Genomic DNA, 18067 nt, shown 5'->3' on the forward strand with positions numbered 1-18067 from the left:
CGTAGCATTCCACCAATAATAATTAAAAAAAAAAAGATTAAAAAAATAATAGTAACAATGATTTGTTCTACTAATAGTAGACTAGAACAATTCAGTGATTGTTTCGTCTGGTATCATCAATGTGTCATTCACTCCCTTCAGGTTCTGCTCCCTACACCCTACTAATGTTTGGACTTTTTATAAGGGGGAAAAAAAATGTATCGGCCTGGCCTAGCTCTCTTTGATAAGTATTCGATTTCGGATATTCGTGTTTGACACAGCCACCGATTTATTTATAATTTTTTGTTTCTTTTTGGTCCATCCTTTTTAAAAAATTCTAACTTTATACCTTTTGTTTTTAAAAAACAAACAACCCCCCCCCCCCCCCCCCCCCCCCCCCAAATAAAAAAAATAAAAAAAAAAAAACAAAGAAAAAAAACCCAGAGCCTTTTGTTTATTTCTTTGATCGATTTCGAATTTTCATGTTTGATATATTGATACAGGAACGGATCATTTTTTTTATCTTCCTTGTTTTCTTCTGGTTTCCTTTCGTTTGACTTCAAACTCTTGGTTCCAGTTTTCTGTTTTTGTGTCGCTCAGAATTATAAATGCATTTCTTTGTGTCACCAACAGGTAGCTAGCTATTTGTGAATTATATTTGGTTTGCGTTTTGTCAATATCCACGTGAGAAATTAATTTATATCTGAAAAAAATGTCTTAGAAAGCACCCCCCCCCCCCTCCATTAAAAAATAAATACACACACACTCGATCACAAACACATACACAAAACCGCTGTGTATGACGTATTTAAGGCGATACCTTTGATACGGTGTTTCTTAATTCTTAAAGTCTCTTTAGTCATCTCTGCCGTTGGTAAGGGAGAACTTACTTGTTTGTGGACGACAAATGGATAGTGGTGCTTTTATTGAAAAGACTGTATCATTTGGGCTTTTTTATATTCAAATCCAAAGGTTTATTTTTAGGCATTTGCCGACGTGTGCATATGGAGGTCTGACATCCTAGTTTAACATTGTTGTAATGGACAATATTTTGCGTCATTTTTTTGAGATTTATATTACAACAATGAGCTCATAGTAAATTGGGTTATCAGACCTAAAAATAAGTGCACGTCATCATGTGTTAATACTCATCATACATTAACTTAGAATTTTCTATTCACTAATGAATATATGTAAAATCAATAATAAACCAACCCACCCCCAGCCCCCCAACCCTCTCTTGATTAATTCGGTAATATATTTGGCACAAAACATTACTATGTGATCCACCCAACGTGTCCTTGTTTCCAGGTCTGATAGCCCAAATTGTTACGGGCTCATTGTTGTAATGGAAATACTCTCAAAGCAACGCAAAATATCTTCTATTTCCATTACAATGTTAAATCAAGCCCGTATTTAAGTTGGGTGATCAGAACTACAAATACGCGCACGTAGGGCCCTCTACTATCGAATCGGATAGGAGGGATTCAGATGCCGAAAACTCATTGTAAAAGTCGAAACGTTCTCAGGATTACATACATTTTATATTTTTGATATTTTTATTGTTTGTTTGTTGTTGTTTTGTTTTTGTTTTGTTTTTGTTTTTTTTGTTTTTTCTATTGTACTGCGCATTTGTTTTGGACGCTTTGTAATATGAAAACCACCTTTAATAATATATCAGCTATTAACAATATTCCACACTTATATACGATACATTAAATCTAGATATAACCTCACAATTTGACTTCATAGTGCCTGAAATTTGTATGCGTATAACTGTAAATCATAAATAAAAACTTTACCATTCAATAAAGTGTATCCGTATGTTGTTGTCTGTATAACCCTTAAACTAAAACAATCCATAAGTTTATTCTCGTTTTTGTTCTTCTTCTTCTTCTTCTTCTTCTTCTTCTTCTTCTTCTTTCTTTCTTCTTCTTCTTCTTCTTCTTCTTCTTCTTGTTCTTCTTCTTCTTCTTCTTCTTCTTCTTCTTCTTCTTCTTTCTTCTTCTTCTTCTTCTTCTTCTTCTTCTTCTTCTTCTTCTTCTTCTTCTTCTTCTTCTTTCTTTTCTTCTTCTTCTTCTTCTTCTTCTTTCTTCTTCTTCTTCTTCTTCTTCTTCTTCTTCTTTCTTCTCTTCTTCTTCTTTCTTCTTCTTCTTCTTTTCTTCTTCTTCTTCTCTTCTTTCTTCTTCTTCTTCTTTTCTTCTTCTTCTTCTTCTTCTTCTTCTTCTTCTTCTTCTTCTTCTTCTTCTTCTTCTTCTTCTTCTTCTTCTTCTTCTTCTTCTTCTTCTTCTTCTTCTTCTTCTCTTTTCTTCTTCTTCTTCTTCTTCTTCTTCTTCTTCTTCTTCTTCTTCTTCTTCTTCTTCTTCTTCTTCTTCTTCTTCTTCTTCTTCTTCTTCTTCTTCTTCTTCTTCTTCTTCTTCTTCTTCTTCTTCTTCTTCTTCTTTGTTATCTTTTTTATTCAATATGTTTTTTACAAATCCTTTCTCCCTAATTCTGTCGACTATCCTCGATACTTACAGTATAGTGTTTCCATTCATATACCTTATGATTATTTAATACAACAGTGAAGTGAAATCATCAAAACAAGGGATTTAACTCACTCAATCCTAGAGATTTTTTTCTACTTTTCAAAATGGGGGGAAAATGTATTAAAAATGAGCATGTACATAAGATAGTTTTTATTCAACTACCAGTAACAGCAAAAACTAAAAACATTAGCTTTGACACTACACCTATAATTTATCTCATAAAAATGTAATAAATAGGTATGGGGTAAAACTAACGCGGGTAAACTACGGATATAGTCGGTGTTAGGGTTGAGTGAGTTAACTCCATCAAGTTCAGACTTTCAGTCAGGATTTTAAACTCCGATAACGAAACTGCCTATACGTTTTCATCATTCTCATGATATACTTTATGATTATTTAATACAACAGTGAAGTAAAATCATCAATAAAAGGGATTTAACTCCGTCTATTCAGACTTTCGATCAGGATTTTTAACTCCGATAACGAAACTGCCTATATATACATTTCATTATTCTTTGATTGAATTGTGTCGGATGTTCCACCATCGTTTCCATCGTTACAATTGAACTGTTTTCTAAAAGACAATGAGGATAAAGACTGGCGATGTCGCTACCGGGATCGCCATGTCAGCAGTGTTCAGCTCCGTGTTCAGTCATCAACGGTGGTTGGTTGGAATTCTTGTGGTTTTGAACTGTGTCGGGAGTGGTGTGATTGTGGTAGTCGATGCGCAGGGAGATAATATAGCGACAACTGCTTCAACAACATCGTCAGCATTATCATCGTCGTCGTCGTCTTTACCACTGGCGCCACTGAATAGTGGTGGGAATGCTGCAGGGCATGAATTGAACAATAACACGAGTGATAGTAATTCAACATCGGGTAAGCTTGATTGAGTGAGGGCTCGTGGTGGTTGTCCTCCTGTTTTAGTTGGATGTTTAATTAATTAATTAATTTATTTATTTATCTATCTGTTTATTTGTGTATTATTTATGTTTTTAACATTAATATATATATATATATATATATATATATATATATATATATATATATATATATATATATATATAATTTATAAAGATCATTAACCCTCAATTTGCCCACTTGGACAACAACTTGGGTGATTCCTGTTGACATCAGACATCCTGGTTGATGGATTATCAAAATTCCTTCGTGGAATGCCAAGGCGACGATGTCTTATGATGTCGTGGCGGAAGGGCGTAATTTTAATAGATATAATATGTGTGTGTGTTTGTGTGTGTGTGTGTGGGGGGGGGGGGTGTTTTATGAATCTATCGTCATCAATATCATCATCATCATCGTGATTATTGGTCGCTCTGTGTAACGGTCTTTTTGTTGTTAAGAGACTGTCGGTATGTGGGACTCTTTTGGGTCATACAAATATAAACGTCAGGTCATACTTTATGTGACACGTTTTCTCTCTATAGTATAGACAATGTTCAGTCCCTTTCCAGAATTAGACCAAGTTATGGTAACCAAGAGGTTTAATCAGTTCATTTAGATTGAACGTTATTGTTTTGGAGATTGTTTGGCTTCATCTTTTGCTTGGCCCGTTGTTGGGTTGTTTGCTTGAAGTGTTAAATCGTAATAGGAAAGGCACCGGAACTGTTGGATAATACAATCAGGAGAGAAGGCAAATGGGATTTTTGTTTTTCTTCTGACATACGGTGTATTTGGAGGGGACGGAATTGAAAAATCGTGTATTTGGAGGGGACGGAATTGAAAAATCGTGTATTTGGAGGGGACGGAATTGAAAAATCGTGTATTTGGAGGGGACGGAATTGAAAAATCGTGTATTTGGAGGGGACGGAATTGAAAAATCGTGTATTTGGAGGGGACGGAATTGAAAAATCGTGTATTTGGAGGGGACGGAATTGAAAAATCGTGTATTTGGAGGGGACGGAATTGAAAAATCGTGTATTTGGAGGGGACGGAATTGAAAAATCGACAATATGAGCATTTATGGAAGGGAAACAAGCATGTGGAGAATGGTATTCCCCTAAACAAGCTTAAAAAGAAACATCAAATGATAGACACAAACACAGAATACGCCAGATAGTCTGATGACAGATTAACACAGAGATGAATGGTCGACAACACACCAGAAGGTCCATGCATGCCACACAGAATGAATGAATGAATGAATGAATGAATGAATGAAGGAATGAATGAATGAATGAAGGAATGAATCAAGGAATGAATGAATGAATGAATGAATGAATGAAGGAATGAATGAAGGAATGTCTGCTTGGTTGTTGATTTTTCATGTATGTTTAAAAAAAATATATTTTGTTTTGGTTGTGTTAAATTTTTACTCCTTTTTTTTTCAATTGTAACAAGTTGTTATATAATTTGAAGAAGCGGAGTTAAACGCGGTGGGCTGTATTGATAGGTTTGATCTGTGTTTCATCACATGAATTTGTTCTCTCCATCCACCGCACTGTACACTTTGTTAAATTGGAAGTGTGTGTGTATGCATGCATGTTTGTGTGGGCACGTATGTGTAAGTGTGTGTGCGCGTGTTTTTGTGTGTGAATGTGTTTATGTGTATGCATGAAAGAGGGAAGACAAGACTAGAATTAGGTTGGGGAGGGGGCTGTGTAGAACTACGTGGGTGTATGAAGGGAGGGTGGAAGGAAAGAGGAAAATAAGTAAATAGGCAGATGGAGTTTTGAGGGTAAGAAAGAGTAGTAAAGGCTAATGGAGAATGGGGGGGGGGGGGGGGATATGCACACACACACACATACACATACACACACACGCACACACAGAGAGAGAGAGAGAGAGAGAGAGAGAAAGAGAGAGAGAGAGAGAGAGAGAGAGAGAGAGAGAGAGAGAGAGAGAGAGAGAGAGAGAGAGAGAGCATATCACGCACCAATCCTAGCCTTCATTCTAATATTCAACTTTATTTTGTGTCTCTCTTCCATTCAGAGCGAGACGACTGCTGGAACGCCCCCTGTGAGAGAGGCCAGTGTGAGGACATTGGAAATGACTTCAAGTGTAACTGTCCTAGGAATTATGGCGGGAAAAGATGTGAAATTGACTTGGCCCGTAAGTACAGGAAAAAGGCATGGTTAAAAATAATAATTAATTAAACGGTTAAATTCCCTTTATTCATCCCTAAAGGGAATTTTGTCTTTGGGGTGTATTCCAAGGGGAGGCTGCAATAACCCAGACGTCAGCTGCAGTGTAGTACCACAAACTGACCTAGGGCGAAATGACTTGTTCAAGGCTACACAAAGTGGTTGGGAGTAGATCGTGGTACACACTTTTGGGTATGAAGCAAAGACCATACGTCATGGTTCGGTGTTCAAAGAATAATAATATTAGGCCCAATACAAACAATACGATCATGTGAAGTCTCATTAAAACTGTTGAATGCAGTCCGACATATTTATGTGTATACGTTTATTTTTCTTATTATTTCGAAATTGATATTAAAAATAATCTGACTGCTCCCCCCCCCCCCCCCCCCCCCCCCCCCCCCCCCCCCCCCCCCCCCCCCCCCCCCCCCCCCCCCCCTCTCTTTTCAAACTCCATTATACAGGCCTGTACGGATGTGGGGCAGATCCATGTATGAATGGAGGGGTGTGTCAAAACCTGACAGAGACCAACGCAGATGGCAGGAATTACAGATGTGTTTGTGCTGACGGTGGGTTTGACTGAAATATGAAGGCTTTAATATCAGACTTGAAAACGCTATACGTGGATTTTTATTTTGAGGAGTGGTCGCTGTAATTCAACGTAATAACCATAGATTTTTATCACAAGATGTTCAACAAACATCTTGTTACTTGCAGAAATGAAATTCAGAAATCCCTCTCTTTAATGTCTGACATTCATTAGAGGTTGGGACAGTGCCATTAATTGATTCTTTGTTTTCCTATGGAAAATGTTCAGAAGGAAATGTCCCTAGTAAAAACTATTTGCCAATTATTTTGGATTGATTCTGCCTAGTTAAATCACAAAGACAGAGATTTTTTTCTGAAATTTCAAAATGCAAGCAACAGTTTATGCTTAATGAAAACCCTGAAATTAAGATTATAATCATATTATTATTATGGCCATACCTGCTTTCTAACATGGAATTCACCAACTGCCACCGTATAGATTTTGTAACCAAATATACAAAGGCATTGATAAAACAATCTGACATCTTAGTTCGGCATAAATCAATTGGCAGGTATGGTCTGTAAGGCCTTGAGTCATTATGTTCAGACAAAAAAAAAAAAGTAAGCCAACGTTCAATACCTCCAATAATTTTCCATGCAAATCTTAAAGACTAAATTTATTAGTTGTCTCTGTCAATATGAAGGAACTGAATAGATTACTTTCTTCTCATTTGCCAAATCTCCTGTTGATTATTGTTGTTTTTATCTGACGTGTTATAGATTTCTTGTGTGAGAGTTCAGTGTCCTTCTTTTATTTGTTTATTTATTTATTTATTAAAAAATATTTTTTTTCACAAATTAATACTTGACAAAACGAATATTGTTATGTTGAAAGCCAAAGTTAGAAACGATGTTCAAAAACAGTAAAAAAAAACCCAACAAAGTATTCTTTTTGCTTGTTTAAGACGTAAAATATCAGATATTTCCACCGATACTGATTGTCTCTTTTGATATATTTTTGGCATTAGTCTTAAAACACAACTTTAGTGGACGTTGACAATATTTTTCAAAGAATTATCGTGTTAAATAAATGTTAAAAATCACTTCGCAGCGGATGACATGACGGAAATAGGAAATATTATTTTTCCAAACTATTATTGAGGGGAGAAAAAAAAATAGAAACACTAGTTGCAAAATAATTTTAGCACTGCAATAATAATAATAATAATAATAATAATAATAATAATAATAATAATAACGTTTATTATTATTATTATTATTATTATTATTATTATTATTATTATTATTATTATTATTATTATTATTATTATTATTATTATTATTATTATTATTATTATTATATTTTATTATCTGCCATGCCGTGTTTGAATAACATTTTTCCTGTGTGTTTGACATTGTGTGTTTTTGTATTGTATTATTTCTTATTTTGTCGTTATTATTTTTTTGTTTCTCTTGTTAAAATACAGATTTCACTTCTTGATATGTGAAATGATTTTTATTGAGTTAGAATTGCACAATGCTTCTTAGTTGATAGATTTAATATGACGTTTATTCCTATGGGTGTAAAGTTAGCATGAGTCATCGACAATGAGAATTTTGTTCTTTTTAAAGTGTTTAACACATACATTTCTTCACTAGACTCGGGTGTAAATCGGTATCTGGTGGTGATATATGTTGTAATTTGGTACTGAAAGGAAAAATAGTTGATATTATTAATTGATTTGAAAAACAAAATTAATTGGCTCTCTGGGGGGTTAAATTGGCATAGTGGAGCGCATTGATCATGGTGTATTCATGGTAATCGGCTGGATACATGTATGATAGAAAATATTGCTTTAGTATATTGTTCTAGATTTCAGTTTAATACGATTCAATAGTCTGATGCCATGCCGCCCGGCAACGGCGGCCATCTTTTGGTTCTAAACAAAGAAAATCATTACTTTTTATTTTTCATGCTGGCTATATTTTTTCATATGCCTTGTGATCAGAATGTGTAAAAGTCAAAACATGATCAAATTAATGTGGTTTTTTTTTCCTCTGGATACGCTTTTATGCTCGCCGGAGAAATATTTCATACGGGCGTCCCCGTCATTGTTCCGATAGTTTAGAGCCAGTGTTACTAAGTTACCATGCGTCATTAGGAAGGATAGTGACGTTACGACTGTTGAAGAGTATTGGATTGAGGCAATTCAAGTTTATTCCTCCCCTCTCACAATTTACCGTTTGCACAAACCAATCAACTAGTACCTAAGTAGATCTTGGCACAAACCTTGTCTAGATGTTAAGAAAAAACTTTCATTCATTAATCATAAGCCTGTAGAACTCTCTCGAAATTGACTAAATAAGGTCAGTCAATGGACAGAACTTCCCATTCAAGTTTTGAGTAAGGGTAATTGGGTGTTGTTAACTTTGTGGTCTTACCACCAAATAGGCATCAGTCTCGTGCTCAGCTTGAGTTGTGTAGTCCAATTGTAAAGGGTAATTTGATGTCGTTACCTTTGTGGTCTTACCACCAAATAGGCACCAGTCTCGTGCTCAGCTTGAGTCATGTAGCTTTTTTTTTCTTCAAATATATAAGATGTTTTATGATAAATTCCATTATCCTTAAATACCTTCGGTGAAAGCAAATTGGTTTATTTTGATTATTGAATCAATATAAATTTACATTAGGCTTGAAGAGTAAAAACCTTCTGATAAATGGATTATTTAATAGTTCATAATTTGAATCCATTTTTCAAGAAAGTACATATAAATAGTAAGACTAAGACCACAGTTAGTGTGATAATAAACACGTGTAATCAGAATCATTGTTATAAATTAATGATCATTATGATTTCCTTGCATATCTATTGTGTGGTTATCCTTTTATCCTAATTCTGTGTCCCTTTATTTTCTTCCCTTTTCCTCCACACTCCCCTTTCACACACCCATCACCCTAAACTATGGTGTCAACATCATCATTATCATTATCATCATATCATCGTCATCATCATCATCATCATCATCACCACCACCACCACCACCACCACCACCACCACCACCGCCATTATCATCATCATCACCACCACTGCCATCATCATCATCATCATCGTCATCACCATCGTCGTTGTCATCATCATCATCATCAACATCATCGTCGTCATCATCATCATCATCACCATCATTATCAGGATACACTGGAGTGGACTGTGAGACCAAACTGGACTATTGTCGAGCACAGCCGTGTCCAAACGGTCGGTGTGTCAGTGGTGTCAGTGGCTACACGTGTAACTGTACTGGATCAGGTAAATTGATTGTACACTGTTGACAAACAAACACAACAATATGCATGATCTACAACTACAACGACAGTAATTACAACAGCAAAAGCCACAGCAGGACCAACAATAACTAACTATAACAATACAATAATAACAACAACATAACACTAACAAAATCAACATTAACAACTATAACAATATCAAATAGCGCAATATCCACTAATCATGCTCAAAGCGCTTTACAAAGTGCCCCTAGCCAACAGCAACACTTAACATCTAGATCGAGACATGATGCCTGTTAGGCGAAATCACAATTTTTTTGGACAGAGACAATGCTGTTAACAACCAGGTACTCATTTTACACCTGAGTACGGTGAGAGAATTTCAAGGACTCAACTATGCGCCTTCCGATCCAAAAGCGAGTGTCATACCACAAGACCACATAGCCGCACAACAATAACAATAACATCATCATCAATAACAATGATAAAACCGCAGCAACAGCAGCCACATCAGCAACAAAACGACAACAGTGCCATCACACCATGATATGAAATCAAAAGTATTTTGTAAGGATTTGTGGGGATGAGTGATGACCTCGTCCTTTTTATTCTTGTTTCGTTATATTTTTCCATCCTTTTTTTCCACTGCCATGATAAATATATTTTTAAAAAAATTATTTGTGACTCTTTTTCTCAATCTGGTATGGTGCCTGGATGGTCCAGATAACTAAAATTGACTCTTAAATGAAATGATTAAATCTTAATAGTATCAATACGTGCCATTGAGAAGAATAAGTTTATTTTCTTAATCACTTTTTTTTCTCTGATTTTGAAATATAATTTAATGTTAATACTTTACATTTAATTAAATTTAAAGTTTGGAATAGTATCAAATTTGAAACAAAAAAGCTAGTTCTGTTGGTCAATTTAATAAGTTGATTACAAAGAATTGAACTCATTAAGATACGAATATGATGTTGTTTTTATAGTAAAAACCAAATGTGATTTATTAAGATTGTTTCAATATAAGGCATTGGAAGGGTATATTGTCCTAGTGAACATTTTAGAAGATAAGACAATTTCAATCTTTGAAATATAAAACATCCCGATCAACGTACACTTATTTGCAGATCTGATAACCCAATTCATTATGGGCTCATTATTGTAATGGAAATCTCAAAAAAGTGACGCAAAATATTCTCCATTTATTCAACAATGTTAAACTAGGCCCATAATTGCGCTCAGATTTCAGACCTGCATATATGTACACATTGATCCTGATATAATACTGAATTGAGATCAAGGGTCACATTTTTGTTTTCCAGTGTTCCTCTATGTTGTGGATTAAATTTTTTTTTGTTTATCTGGGTTTTACTTGGTGATTAGCACTCACCCAATCCTTTTGTATTATGTATTGTCATTTTCATACTTAATTGTTTCTTTTCAAAGTTAGTGTAATTTTTATCTATGTTGTTTGATGTTGGATTTTTAAAATTGATTTCATTGTGTTTATTTGTGACCTATCGCGTATGATGTCATGTCGGAATTATTTAGATGGAGAAAAAAAATAATAATCAAGTTAGAAGTCAAGGGGACCAGAATTGTGACCTTTTGCCACCCTTCAAAATGGTGTTGATTGTATTAGGGGGGGGGGGGGGGGGGGGGTTAGATGTCAAGAATAGAATATTACATCTATATATTTACATAGAATAAAAAATTATGAGACTTGATTCAGTTTTTATTATTTTCTGAAGAGAATAAAATACGATTTATTATTATTATTATTATTATTATTATTATTATTATTATTATTATTATTATTATTATTATTATTATTATTATTATTATTATTATTATTATTATTATCATTATCATCATCATTTTTATCAGGTTATGAGGGAGATCTGTGTACGGATGACATCAACGAGTGTCAGACCGATATCTGTGGCTCTAACCGGTGCTCGAATCACCCTGGTGGCTTTTCCTGTAACTGTCCTGCTGGATATGAAGGAGCTCCATGTCAGGTAGGCTGAGGCATAAACTGGCGAATGTGTGTGTGTGTGTGTGTGTGTGTGTGTGTGTGTGTGTGTGTGTGTGTGTGTGTGTATGTATGTATGTATGTGCATGTGCGTAGCCATCGTTATGTTATAGCCTGATACTGAAATCCAAAAGGACTGGCAGTTTGACGTCATTATTTGGTTTTTGCACCGCCGAGTGAGTGGTCGTTAGTAGAGCTCATGGAAACAAGTTATTTCATTGGTTGAACCATTGAATACAACTCACGATTTGTTTTCTTTTGTGGCAAAAGACTGGCATTTTGACATCATTTTTTGGTCAGTATCAGGCCATAACTTTAAAAAGGCCATGGTGTGTGTGTTTGTGTGTGTGTGTGTGTGGGGGGGGGGGGGGGGGGGGTCATCTTGTTGAAATTTGTTTATTTTGCCTCCTGCATTTTATATGTTGTTGGTTGATTATGGAAAAAAATAAAATTGAGCTTTACATAGCGCAATATCCACTAAATGTGCTCAAAGCGCTTTACAAGGAGTCCCTGGTCAACAGCAACATTTAACACGTAGGACAGGACATGATGCCTGTTAGGCGATATTACAATTTTTCGGACAAAGACAACGCTGTTAACGGCCAGGTACTCATTTTACACCTGAGTATGGTGAGAGAATGTGAGTAAAGAGCCTTTTCCAAGGACTCAACTATGCTCCGAGTGCGAGGCTCAAACCCAGGACATTCCGACCCAAAAGCGATACAATGGACAATGTTGTAAGTATTTGACCTATATACCTAGCATCAATTGAGAACTCATTCAAAATCCAAAAGTAAGTTAGCTGGAATTTTACATTGTCTAATTTTTCTTGTGTATTTTCAGGAAATAAACGAATGCAAATCCAGCCCCTGCAAAAATGGAGCAGCATGCAGTGATGGGGTCAATTCGTACACGTGTACTTGTTTACCAGGCTACACAGGTCTGATGTGTGAGGTTGATATCAATGAGTGTACTGACACGTCTTGTACTAACCCCAACACCCGATGTGTCGATGAGGTTAACTCTTTTCGATGTGAATGTCTGGATGGATTTTCAGGTAATGAAAGAGGTTCTGTGTGTTCATGATATGTTAACTCTTTCAGCGCCATTGGCCGCACTGTGTGGCCAGAGCAGAATCTCTTCTACTGGCCAATGGCTGCACAGTGGGCCGGTCTTGAAAGGCAAAGACAATAATATAATCCAATTCTACTTTCAACAAAAGTACTATAAATTGAACCAATGATATCATTTCTTTCATCAGAACATTCAATTAATTGGCCCATGGGGGGTATTTTAATTGAGATTTTGTGCCAAATTCAAATGTTGCTTTGTCTTAGCTTTTCCTTTTCATGCTGCCTCAATCAGGTGTCAGCCATTTTGTGATGGAAATGCGAATATAGCCTCAGCTCTGAAAGAGTTAAATTAGTAATAATAAAATTCCCTTTATCTCTAAGGAGAAATTTGTCCACGGGGTCTTTTCCAAGGGAAGACTAATAACCCAGGCATCAGCCAAAGTGCAGGGCCACAAAGTGAGCTAGAGCTAGAAGGCTGGCTCAAGACTATGCGGCGTGGGATTTGAACTTGGTACCTTTTGGGTACATCGCAAAGACTGCCAATGTTTTTTGTTTTTTTATGGTTCAATTGTGTTTTAGTTTTTACTTCCTTTTGTTAAGACTCTTTTGAAAAAAAAGATAAATTACACTTTTGACAAAATTTGCTACATGGTGAAAAAATGTGAATCCCTGAAGTTAGTGCAAATGTAAAGAACAATCCCAAATGAGTAATCTACTGTTTAAATGTTGGAAATATCTTAATTTAGGGACAAAATTACAGGTTTTTTAGTTCACCAATCCCTTAATAGGTTTTATTTTTACTCTTTATTTATTTTTTAAAATTCTTTTTTTTTTTTGCTTTGCCCTGAAAACAGTTGCGACATCAGCACCACAGTCCTAGTAAGACCATAACACAAATTTTAATCAATTATCCATGCCATCTACATTACAATGATTTGATAAAAAAATTGTAAAAATTGTTTATTCATGATATTATGATATTTACTTTCCACTTATTGCTTTGTGGTTTAGTGTTTGGACACTGTAATTACAAACTGTATTATAGCTAGCACCATTGTAAATGTATTACATATTGTCCTCTTGATATCAGACGTTTGACTGTCTTTTAAGACATTACCGTTGCGCAGCGTGATGTACCTGAAATTTGATGTTTTATTTTTTTTTATGTGGCCCTTAAACTTGAAATTCAGGTTAGGCATGACTGCAATAGGTCAGGGTTTCGAGCCCTTTTGTGAACCCATTCACTGTAAAAATCGTTTTTTTTTTTTTTAATTTTTTTTTTTGGTATTTGCCTGTCTAGTAGGCATATGATAGCTCTAGTTTAGTTTTCCTAGGTAATCAGAATTTTAATGTATTGTCTTCAGGAGATGCAAGTAACTGTGTCAACATCAACGAATGCATTCAAGGTGTATGCATGAATAATGCCACGTGTCACGACACACCAGGCAGTTACACGTGTGACTGTGTTGTTGGCTTCACTGGTCAGACGTGTGAGTTCAACATCAATGACTGTGATCCTGACCCATGTGAGAACAATGCCAGGTATGTGGGGTATGACATATTTATCCATGAAATATTTAATAGGATTTACACCAGCTTCAAGACTTGTGGTGCGATATCAAATAACTTACTTTTGACTCATGCCTCTTGGCTTCTGGCGAAGCACAGGGCCTCAACAGCACTCTACCATCTCCTTCTGTCCTTGGCACAGACCTTTGCCTCACTCCAGGTAACATTGGAGACGCACAAATCTTGGTGAAGGCTTCCCCTCCAAGTCTGTTTTGGACGACGCCCGTTTCCTGTTGCCCTGCGGGTTCCATTCGTTAACCTGCTTGGTTTGATTGCAGGGCTCTTTCCACAGGGTATGCCCAACCCATCGCCACTTTCTGCGTCTGACCTGGACATCCATTTGTTCTGGTTTGTTCTTTTCCAAAGGTCGGCATTTGGCACTTTGTCAAACCATTTCAACTTGAGGATTTGTCGAAGACAGCGATTGACAAAAGTTTGTATCTTGGCTGATGTGGTCAAGGTTGTTTGCCAAGTATCTGAGCCATAGAGCAGGACTGCTTTAGCATTAGTGTTAAATAACAAATAAAGAGAGATCTAGATAATCAGAGATCCTGAAAAGAATTTATTCAGCAACAATAGCAATGACAGATTGGTAAAATTGTGGAATTTTCCTGCTTTTATGCAAGATGGGGTCTAGAAGTCAATCAGTGACATGCAAGTTTTTGAATATAGATGCTGCATAAAAATCCTATGAGTCTTACACCGAGCATAGACCAAGTGAAAACATCAGGGAGGATATTGAAGCATTAACCCTCTCCTTACCAGCCATTTTCAGGATTTTCCCCAAAACTTCACACCCAACTAACACAAAAATATATTTTTTATCACTCAAACACAAAAGCAGTAAGTTCTTGCGATACATAATTTCTTTAGCAAAACATGCTCTATCTACAACACATTGTTCATTTTCTTTAAATTGTATGATGTACAAAAGAAATTTGAATGAGAAATATGTTGGTTGTATCCTAATTAATGTGACGATTTTCCTATAGTTGGTAAGGAGAGGGTTAACTGATTTACAAGAATCTCTGCTTTCATTCATGAAAAGAAATAATCTCTGAAGTTACCTAACATGTCGGGATGAGCAATACTCCATCGAACCTTTGGGGACAAAGATGGAGAGATCCTCCAAATAAGGAAGACCTGGTTAGGCCAGTATGGAGAAGGGTTGTGTCTTCTGCATTCTGCATGAGTATAATGGCTTCAAAAAGAACCTTAATATGGAACTTTAAATAAATTATTTTTTTTAAATTGAGCTTTATATAGCGCAATATCCACTAAATGTGCTCAAAGCGCTTCACAAGGGGTCCCTGGTCAACAGCAACATTTAGCATGTAGGAAGGGACATGAGGCCTGTTAGGCGATATTACAATTTTTCGGACAAAGACAACGCTGTTAACGACCAGGTACTCATTTTACACCTGAGTACGGTGAGAGGACTCACTATGCGCCGAGCGCAAGGCTCGAACCCAGGACCTTCCGATCCGAAAGCGAGTGTCATACCACTAGACCACATAGCCGAACTTTAGAGGATCAAAACCCTTTTTTAGGCAACAAGAAAAACAATTAGAATGATAAAACATCTTGTTAAGTAAGAACAAATATGAGAAAGTCTATGTGATCAGTTATCATAAGACTTTCTGCCATCACTTGTCCTGACTGGATGCACAAAGACCTTTTCTCCTGTCTGTTATAATTGTATGTGAACTTTCCTCATTTTATTTTTTGTTGTTGTCGGTTGACAAAGAGTTTTAAACCTGAAAGCAATTATTATTATTATATGCTTTACATTTTAGAGACTGAATTAAGTCCAGTTCCAACTGTGAATGAATATTTCTTTACCATGATTTTTTAAAAATCTTTGAAATGATAATAATAATAATAATAATAATAATAATAATAATAATAATAATAATAATAATAATAATAATAATATATCTTTATTGTTCCCAAAAAAATGGCAATTTGTCATTTGGTTACACATTTATAACAATACAATATTGACATAGACACACTCACACAAGATGCACACTAGTAACATAGTAGTTATCGTAAAATAAATTTTTAAAAAAAATGGTATGTCATCCCCTCTTTACTTCTGTTACTCTTGTTTCCTCATTTAGCTGTACTGACCTTGTCAATGACTACAATTGTTCCTGCTTGCCGGGATTTCGAGGCAAGAATTGTGAAGAGAACATCAACGACTGCGAAGGAGTGACTTGTCTGAATGGAGCCAGATGTGTGGATAAGGTAAATCAGACCTGCCTACTGGGTGGGGTTCCTGACCTCCCATAGTGGGCAGGGAGGTACATACTGTGTCTTCTATCCCCTTATATCTGTTTTCCAACATGCTTTCTGTCTTTGTCTTGGAATGAGATTACTTGGTTTTGTCCTGGCCCTGGCCGGAGTCCTAGCTGGGAGGGAAACAGTCAAATGCATAGTTATTGTTTTGGGAGATGATATTTTTTTCCTTGTAAATCATCTCTCTGTTATGTATTATTATGTTTGTTATTTTGAATTTATAATGTAAGCATTTGAGTGTATTCCTCTTTGTTGGATTTTGTGCTTGTGTCCGGATAGGACTTAAAGGTGATCTCAAACTAAGTACTTTGATAGTGTGCTCTTGGAAGCTACATCTGATCCCTATTTGTTCCCAGTTCTCCTATGTCTTACTTTTTCTTGGGTGCGTTATTTGTAATTCTAGAACTTTTTACTATCCCATTTTCTTCCTTTTTACTGGCGCTGATATAACCTAAATGTGTTGCAAGCGCCGTAAAACCCTTATGAACATAAGAACATCAGACCTGCCTAGTGCTACGAAAAATTTGGAGAATTACGAATTTTTTGGCTCCAGTGACAGAACTGCACAGACGTTTTTTGATTCAATAAATCTTGTTGAAAAGGACAGTTTGGTTGCTTAAAAACTGTATTTAGGACTTTGGAGCATTTGTTATCATTCTGAGGGCAGATAATTAATTAATAATGCTTTATCAGTGCTGATGGTTTTCCTGGGATCTGCGGAAATCCGCGATTTTTGGGTCAGAGTCAGAGGAGGCATTTCCTCCATTTAAAAAATGACATTTTCCTCAATCAAATTTTCTGGCTTTGAGAGATTTGATGTGTGGTGGAACAAACTGGTGCAGCTTCCCCACTATCCAGAAGATAGCTAGAGTAGTTTGTCATCTCAATGGCTCTAAAAGTGGGGGTTAGTGAAGTAAACATGTATCTTAAATAAAACCATTCATAATTTTCCTCTTTTTTCACTTTTTGTCACCATCAGCACTGCTTTATATTGTGACCTTTTTATTGTTTTTCTTGGAAACTACGAATTTTTGAGATTTCAAGTAGGCAGCTCTGGGTAAATAAATCAATTCTAAATTCACATAGGGTTTGTCCTGGCTGGACACTTAGAACGGATTTAATTAGTATTTACTGTGAGATTCCTGAAATTTGTGATTTTTTCACCATTTAAGAAATTGTACTCATTCTCCTCAATAAAATATCGAAACTTACCATTTTGGCTGTATAAAGTCAATTTTCACCAACTATCATAGACCTGTAATAATACTGTTTGTTTTGGAATGATGGGTACACATATTATATGGGTTGATTCAGGAAAAACGTTGTCAGTGAAGCATAAAACACAACAAAGATACTAGTCGAAGATTATGTTGAAAACTATTTTCATGGAATTGGTGTACAACAAGTAAATGAAATTTGATATTTCTGTCTTGAATTCAACAATTTTAACTTGCTTATCTTATTTTGAATTCACTTATAAGTGGTGCATGCAGACTCCACGGCAGGAAATGTGTTCTATGCCAAATTTACATGCTGTTTGAGTGTTTGGGAAATAGTAAGAATTGCCTCTTGTCATAATGTAAAAATACAGAAATTAAAAAAAATTTGAAATTTGGATTTTAAAAATAAAAATCACTAAAAATGAAAACATTTGTTTCTTAATCTTA

The 18067-nt window shown here is 35.7% G+C and overlaps 1 protein-coding gene across 9 annotated transcripts in view; it reads left to right on the plus strand.

The window, feature by feature from the left end:
* Positions 1-18067, plus strand: part of LOC144979825 (uncharacterized) — a 147990-nt gene that overhangs the window by 52260 nt on the left and 77663 nt on the right. For 7 of the 9 annotated variants that reach the window (XM_078926971.1, XM_078926976.1, XM_078926970.1 and 4 more), the window contains exons 2-9: positions 2916-3386; positions 5457-5576; positions 6073-6177; positions 9328-9441; positions 11310-11443; positions 12301-12514; positions 13895-14072; positions 16223-16349. In XM_078926971.1, coding sequence (XP_078783097.1) covers positions 3092-3386; positions 5457-5576; positions 6073-6177; positions 9328-9441; positions 11310-11443; positions 12301-12514; positions 13895-14072; positions 16223-16349 — 1287 coding nt within the window. In that variant the 5' untranslated portion in view covers positions 2916-3091. The remainder of the gene's footprint in view (positions 1-2915; positions 3387-5456; positions 5577-6072; positions 6178-9327; positions 9442-11309; positions 11444-12300; positions 12515-13894; positions 14073-16222; positions 16350-18067) is intronic. The other 2 variants (XM_078926967.1, XM_078926968.1) reach the window with 1 other exon arrangement.

This window comes from Berghia stephanieae, chromosome 9, assembly GCF_034508935.2.
Source record: "Berghia stephanieae isolate SIO BIC M18660-M18661 chromosome 9, UCSD_Bste_1.3, whole genome shotgun sequence".
Taxonomy (NCBI): domain Eukaryota; kingdom Metazoa; phylum Mollusca; class Gastropoda; order Nudibranchia; family Aeolidiidae; genus Berghia; species Berghia stephanieae.